This window comes from Pelobates fuscus, chromosome 9, assembly GCF_036172605.1.
Source record: "Pelobates fuscus isolate aPelFus1 chromosome 9, aPelFus1.pri, whole genome shotgun sequence".
Classification (NCBI taxonomy): Eukaryota; Metazoa; Chordata; class Amphibia; order Anura; family Pelobatidae; genus Pelobates; species Pelobates fuscus.
Genome location: NC_086325.1, coordinates 169,857,078 through 169,864,832, shown reverse-complemented (window position 1 = coordinate 169,864,832; position 7,755 = coordinate 169,857,078). Strand labels below are relative to the sequence as shown.

The 7,755-nt window shown below is 46.9% G+C and overlaps 1 protein-coding gene across 1 annotated transcript; it reads left to right on the top strand.

Annotated features, from left to right (window-relative positions):
* Positions 1–1,269: 1,269 nt before the first annotated feature.
* On the top strand, positions 1,270–6,352 carry LRRC26 (leucine rich repeat containing 26). Its single transcript, XM_063431814.1, has 2 exons — positions 1,270–2,001; positions 6,041–6,352. The coding sequence occupies exons 1-2, from the start codon at positions 1,389–1,391 to the stop codon at positions 6,340–6,342; spliced, it is 915 nt and encodes a 304-aa protein (XP_063287884.1). The 5' UTR covers positions 1,270–1,388; the 3' UTR covers positions 6,343–6,352.
* The last annotated feature ends 1,403 nt before the right edge of the window (positions 6,353–7,755 follow it).

The following is a 7,755-nucleotide window of genomic DNA, read 5'->3' as shown; positions in this document are numbered from 1 at the left end:
GTGGATTTTGGTGCTTTGCTCATAACTCAGGCACACGTTCCCAATCTGTGGCCTCAGACTCTCTATTTTACTATATTAGGCCCCAGGGAGACTGTGCAGCTTAGCAGACAAGGGCACATGTATGAGTGTGAGAATGGAGGAAACATGAATGGCTGCTTGTTATGTGTGGGAGTGTTGGATGTGGGGAAGGGGTTGGTGACAAATTAAGCTGACCTCAGTGCCACTTAGGATCCAGGCCAGCAACAGTTTAACGCCCACCCTCACTTTGTAATTTGGGCTCGGGGTGTTGTCACAGCTAGGCGGGGGGCATGTCCTTGCCAAATAAGGTGGGAGATGGTTTGCAAGTACATAAGTAAAGGGATAATGGCTGGGTCTCATCCTCCCCTGTCTCTTATGGTAAACCGTAAGGGGTACCAGGTTGGACGTGTCCCCACCGAGCTAAAAGCCGTCTGGTGGGAATCCCAAAAGGGAAAAGGAATTTATTATGCCGAGGGGGGAGGTGAGAGCCTTTGGGGAAGGGGTGAGTTAGATTGGCAAGGACATTGTGATTACATTAAGGGCACCGTTATTTATAGAGTTATGATCGTTTTAGTTATTTATATGTACAGTTTTATACGAATTGGATGCGTTATACAGTATTAGTGTATTTTAATAAATGCTGTGGCCTGTTATATCCAAAGATTTAGTGTCTGTCATTATTTGGTGGGGGGGTTCATGGTTGGTTAAAGGGCGATATCTCATCCAATGCCGACTACGTACATACATGTCTCCTATTAATGTAAAACGCTGGTTTTCCTTCTTTAGCTTTTAATGACAGGTGTGAGAAAGGCTGAACTTGGAAACAAGTCTTTTTCCAGCCCAAGTAACTAACAGCCAAGTTGTAGAATTTTTCATTGTTGAGTGAATAAAGCCCATTCTGGTTTAATTCGTGCGGTGTGGTGGTTTATTTGAGCAGAGATACACAGACAGTGGGACGCCTCAATCCATTGCATTCCGCAGGTTGGTAATCTCGAAAACTATGTCCTTTCTCAGAGTTTGTCACCTATTAACGCACGGTGTGTCCTGTTCTTGATGTGGCAGGGCGGAGCAGTGTTTGTCAGTCATAGAACAAAGGATTAGTATAGGAGATTTATAACTTCTAATTAATCTGCTAATATTTACAGAGCTCATGTGATGTGAACTAAAAGACATAAAATAAGACGCCTCGTCGGGAAACACAGAGACTCTGACTTATTCAATGTTTTGCCACGTTTAAGGATAATGGCGACAACTCCGTAACTAAGAGATGGTATAAAGACACATGTGTGGATCCTTCATTCCACTCTTGAAATATGGCTTAAAATATCTTTTTTTTAAATTAAGTTTTGGCCAGGAGGAAGTCACGGGAGATGCTCAGTTATGGCAAACAAAGTGCGTTCCTGGTGGTTTTATTGGTAAAAAGTTTTCAAACGTTGGCATGTCCTGATCTTTGTGAGTGTTCGGTTGGAAAAGTGGATTGCAATGGAAAACATTTTTACTTTATTCCAGAAACCATGGACCATGAAACAGACAGCATATTACTGGCCTTCAATGAAATATCTAGCGTTCAATCGATGGCTTTCTCAGCGTTCCATCTGCTTACACACCTGGAGCTGCAGAACAACCTCCTGTCCAGAATACACAGGAATGGCTTCCACGGCCTGCGCAACTTGAGCTACCTCGACTTGAGCAGTAACCGACTAACGTCCATAACGCCTGATGTTTTTACCCCCCTGTCCAGGCTGGCCAAACTCAACCTGGGAAACAACCGGCTCTCCCGGCTGCCTGTAAATATCCTGCTGCCGTTAGTACATTTGCAAAGCCTTTATTTGTACAATAATGCCCTGAACGGGCTCCAGGTCGAGTTCTTGACCTGCGCTCCAGCGCTAACAGAACTGCGACTGGATGGGAACCCCTGGGCCTGTACCTGTCAGATTCAACACATGGTGTCTTGGATGATCGAGAAAAGGCAAATAATGAAAGGTAAGCTGCGTTATTAAGGTGATAGAATCGCATTATATAGAGATCATTTTGCAAGCCCTCCCCTCTTTTCAGTCTGTGCGGGAAGATGACCAATCAGGTGGCTCTCACTGGGAGGGCTTTGATTTTAAGCCACTTCCAAGTGTGCGTGCTCGGCCCTACGGGGTAGGGGTGCCGAGGTACACTGAGCTCCATGGACGCTCGCTCACAGGCTCACCGTGACTTGGGGGAGAAGGCAGACACGCTCTAACAGCATCGGAAAGTTAACCTGCATTCTGGGGGGGGGGGGGGGGGGAGGGAGGGGGGAAGGGGGGTCTCTGCAAATATTTATAAAAGTGTAAATTTCAAACAGAAATCAGCACTTTTATAAATTGCAATTATGAGTATACACTGATCAGCCACAACATTAAACCCACTGCCCGGTGAAGTGAATAACATTGATTATATCATTACAATGGGTGGGATAAAATGTCAGTAAGTGAACAGTCGGTTCTTGTGTTGGAAGCAGGAAAAATGGTCAAGTGAGAAGATCTGAGTGACTTTGACACGTATCACCTACCTAGAGATTGTTGCAGACCACGTACACTCCTTAATGGCAATGGTGTTACGTTGGCCTCCAAATTCCCCAGCTCTCAGTCCGATTGAGCATCTGTGGGATGTGCTGGAACAACAAATCCGATTCATGGAGACCCCACCTCGCAACATGCAGGACCTAAAGGACCTGCTGCTAATGTCTGGGTGCCAGATCCCACAGGACACGTTCAGAGGTCTTAGAGTCCATGCCTCGAGGTATAAGAGCTGTTTTGGCAGTACGAGGGGCCCTACATGATATTAGGCAGGTGGATTTAATGGAGTGGCTGATCAGTGAATCCTGAGAAAGCTGACGTGCTTTATGTGTGCCAAGTGTCCCTTTAAATAACACTTTGAGGTGTGATACAGGGGCCACGATAAACAGCAGGCATAGATTTATAGACCTATATACAGGATATTACAGAGAAATAGCAGTATTTTGTTTCAATTCTTCCATAGTGATCATTCTTTGATCATATAATCACAATCACAATGTGGGTTATGAGTGGGTTCTGTGAGTGTGGGCTATGAGTGAGTTCTGTGAATGTGGGCTATGAGTGAGTTCTATGAGTGTGGGCTATGAGTGAGTTTGAGTGGGTTCTGTGAGTGTGGGCTATGAGTGAGTTCTATGAGTGTGGGTTCTGTGAGTGTGGGCTATGAGTGGGTTCTGTGAGTGTGGGCTATGAGTGAGTTCTATGAGTGTGGGCTATGAGTGAGTTCTATGAGTGTGGGCTCTGAGTGGGTTCTGTGAGTGGGCTCTTAGTGGGTTCTGTGAGTTTGGGCTATGAGTGAGTTCTGTGAGTGTGGGCGATGAGTAAGTTCTGTAAATGTGGGCTATGAGTGGGTTCTGTGAGTGTGGGTTCTGAGTGTGTTCTGTGAGTTTGGGCTATGAGTGTGGGTTCTGAGTGGGTTCTGTGAGTGTGGGCTCTTAGTGGGCTCTGAGAGTGTGGGCTCTTAGTGGATTCTGTGAGTGTGGGCTCTTAGTGGGTTCTGTTAGTGTGGGCTATGAGTGGGTTCTGTGACTGTGGGCTGTAGGTGGGTTCTGTGACTGTGGGCTGTAGGTGGGTTCTGTGAGTGTGGGCTATGAGTGAATTCTGTAAATGTGGGCTATGAGTGGGTTCTGTGAGTGTGTTCTGTGAGTGTGTTCTGTGAGTGTGTGTTCTGAGTGTGTTCTGTGAGTTTGGGCTATGAGTGTGGGCTCTTAGTGGGTTCCGTAAGTGTGGGCGATGAGAGAGTTCTGTGAATGTGGGCTATGAGTGGGTTCTGTGAATGTGGGCTATGAGTGGGTTCTGATACTGTGGGTGGGTTCTGTGAGTGGGTTCTATGACTGTGGGCTCTAGGTGGGTTCTGTGAGTGTGGGCTCTGAGTGGGTTCTGTGAGTTTGGGCTATGAGTGAGTTCTGTGAGTGTGGGCAATGAGTAAGTTCTGTAAATGTGGGCTATGAGTGGGTTCTGTGAGTGTGGGTTCTGAGTGGGTTCTGTGAGTTTGGGCTATGAGTGTGGGTTCTGAGTGGGTTCTGTGAGTGTGGGCTCTTAGTGGGCTCGGAGAGTGTGGGCTCTTAGTGGGTTCTGTGAGTGTGGGCTCTTAGTGGGTTCTGTGAGTGTGGGCTATGAGTGGGTTCTGTGACTGTGGGCTGTAGGTGGGTTCTGTGAGTGTGGGCTATGAGTGAATTCTGTAAATGTGGGCTATGAGTGGGTTCTGTGAGTGTGTTCTGTGAGTGTGTTCTGAGTGTGTTCTGTGAGTTTGGGCTATGAGTGAATTCTGTAAATGTGGGCTATGAGTGGGTTCTGTGAGTGTGTGTTCTGAGTGTGTTCTGTGAGTTTGGGCTATGAGTGTGGGCTCTTAGTGGGTTCCATAAGTGTGGGCGATGAGAGAGTTCTGTGAGTCTGGGCTATGAGTGAGTTCTGTGAATGTGGGCTATGAGTGGGTTCTGATACTGTGGGTGGGTTCTGTGAGTGGGTTCTGTGACTGTGGGCTCTAGGTGGGTTCTGTGAGTGTGGGCTCTGAGTGAGTTCTGTGAGTGTGCGCTATGAGTGGGTTCGGTGCATGTGGGTTCTGTGAGTGTGGGCTATGAGTGTGGGCTCTGAGTGGGTTCTGTGAGTGTGGGCTCTTAGTGGGTTCTGTGATTATGGGCTATGAGTGAGTTTTGTGAGTGTGTTCTGTGAGTGTGTGTTCTGAGTGTGTTCTGTGAGTTTGGGCTCTGAGTGTGGCCTGTAGGTGGGTTCTGTGAGTTTGGGCTATGAGTGAGTTTTGTGAGTGTGGGAGATGTGTGAGTTCTGTGAGTGTGGGCTATGAGTGGGTTCTGTGACTGTGGGCTATGAGTGTGTTCTGTGAGTGTGTTTTGAGCGTGTTCTGTGAGTTTGGGCTATGAGTGTGGGCTCTTAGTGGGTTCTGTGAGTGTGGGCAATGAGTGAGTTCTATGAGTGTGGGCTCTGAGTGGGTTCTATGAGTGTGGGCTCTGAGTGGGTTCTATGAGTGTGGGTTCTATGAGTGGGTTCTATGAGTGTGGGTTCTATGAGTGTGGGCTCTGAGTGGGTTCTATGAGTGTGGGCTCTGAGTGGGTTCTGTGAGTGTGGGCTCTGAGTGGGTTCTGTGAGTGTGGGCTCTGAGTGGGTTCTGTGAGTGTGGGTTCTATGAGTGTGGGTTCTATGAGTGTGGGCTCTGAGTGAGTTCTATGAGTGTGGGTTCTATGAGTGTGGGCATTCTGAGTGAGTTCTATGAGTGTGGGTTCTATGAGTGTGGGCATTCTGAGTGAGTTCTATGAGTGTGGGTTCTATGAGTGTGGGCTCTGAGTGGGTTCTATGAGTGTGGGCTCTGAGTGGGTTCTATGAGTGTGGGCTCTGAGTGGGTTCTGTGAGTGTGGGCTCTTAGTGGGTTCTGTGAGTGTGGGCTCTGAGTGGGTTCTGTGAGTGTGGGCTCTGAGTGGGTTCTGTGAGTGTGGGCTCTGAGTGGGTTCTGTGAGTGTGGGTTCTATGAGTGTGGGTTCTATGAGTGTGGGCTCTGAGTGAGTTCTATGAGTGTGGGTTCTATGAGTGTGGGCATTCTGAGTGAGTTCTATGAGTGTGGGTTCTATGAGTGTGGGCTCTGAGTGGGTTCTATGAGTGTGGGCTCTGAGAGGGTTCTATGAGTGTGGGCTCTGAGTGGGTTCTGTGAGTGTGGGTTCTATGAGTGTGGGCTATGAGTGGGTTCTATGAGTGTGGGCTCTGAGTGGGTTCTGTGAGTGTGGGTTCTATGAGTGTGGGCTCTGAGTGGGTTCTGTGACTGTGGGTTCTATGAGTGTGGGCTCTGAGTGGGTTCTGTGAGTGTGGGCACTATGTTATCTATTTACAATTATCTCTATAAATGTAAAGTGCTGCGGTATATGTTGGCGCTATTAATAATAATAATAATAATAATAATAATGTTTGCTCTCTCTGATTCTGTAAAATAAGATGAAAATTCAAATCACTGAAATTAATTATTTATTTTCTAGAAACCAACAGGACCTTGTGTGAGAGTCCCAGATCCCTGAATCACTTTCCAGTCCTGGAGATAACGCGGGAATCCTTCCGCCGCTGCCGGGACTACATTCCGCTCTCTGACTATCTGTACATTCTGCTAACTGGCATCGCACTATTTACTAGCAGTATTGTCCTCTGCTTTCTAGCGGGTTCCCTGACTGTCTGCTATGAACGCGTGCTAATCTCCATCCGCCAGCGACCCCGCGTCTACAAACCCGCCAAAACGCAGGAAAACATTATCATCGCAAATCCTTCCACAGGATGGGTTATATAGCCTGACTGGCCCCATGACAGACCCCAAGCTCAAACCCCTCTCCAAATAAATAAACCTCCAACTGGCTCAAACCCCTCACCAAATAAATAAACCTCCAACTGGCCCAAACCCCTCTCCAAATAAATAAACCTCCAACTGACTCAAACCCCTCACCAAATAAATAAACCTCCAACTGGCACAAACCCCTCACCAAATAAATAACCCTCCAACTGGCTCAAACCCCTCACCAAATAAATAAACCTCCAACTGGCTCAAACCCCTCACCAAATAAATAAACCTCCAACTGACTCAAACCCCTCACCAAATAAATAAACCTCCAACTGGCACAAACCCCTCACCAAATAAATAAACCTCCAACTGGCTCAAACCCCTCACCAAATAAATAAACCTCCAACTGGCCCAAACCCCTCTCCAAATAAATAAACCTCCAACTGACTCAAACCCCTCACCAAATAAATAAACCTCCAACTGGCACAAACCCCTCACCAAATAAATAAACCTCCAACTGGCTCAAACCCCTCACCAAATAAATAAACCTCCAACTGGCACAAACCCCTCACCAAATAAATAAACCTCCAACTGACTCAAACCCCTCTCCAAATAAACAAACCTCCAACTGGCTCGAACACCTCACCAAATAAATAAACCTCCAACTGGCACAAACCCCTCACCAAATAAATAAACCTCCAACTGGCACAAACCCCTCACCAAATAAATAAACCTCCAACTGGCTCAAACCCCTCACCAAATAAATAAACCTCCAACTGGCACAAACCCCTCACCAAATAAATAAACCTCCAACAGGCTCAAACCCCTCACCAAATAAATAAACCTCCAACTGGCTCAAACCCCTCACCAAATAAATAAACCTCCAACTGGCACAAACCCCTCACCGAATAAATAAACCTCCAACTGGCACAAACCCCTCACCGAATAAATAAACCTCCAACTGGCTCAAACCCCTCACCAAATAAATAAAACTCAAACTGGCACAAACCCCTCACCAAATAAATAAACCTCCAACTGGCTCAAACCCCTCACCAAATAAATAAACCTCCAACTGGCTCAAACCCCTCACCAAATAAATAAACCTCCAACTGGCTCAAACCCCTCACCAAATAAATAAACCTCCAACTGGCTCAAACCCCTCACCAAATAAATAAACCTCCAACTGGCCCAAACCCCTCTCCAAATAAATAAACCTCCAACTGGCACAAACCCCTCACCAAATAAATAAACCTCCAACTGGCACAAACCCCTCTCCAAATAAATAAACCTCCAACTGGCTCAAACCCCTCACCAAATAAATAAACCTCCAACTGGCTCAAACCCCTCACCAAATAAATAAACCTCCAACTGGCTCAAACCCCTCACCAAATAAATAAACCTCCAACTGGCACAAACCCCTCACCA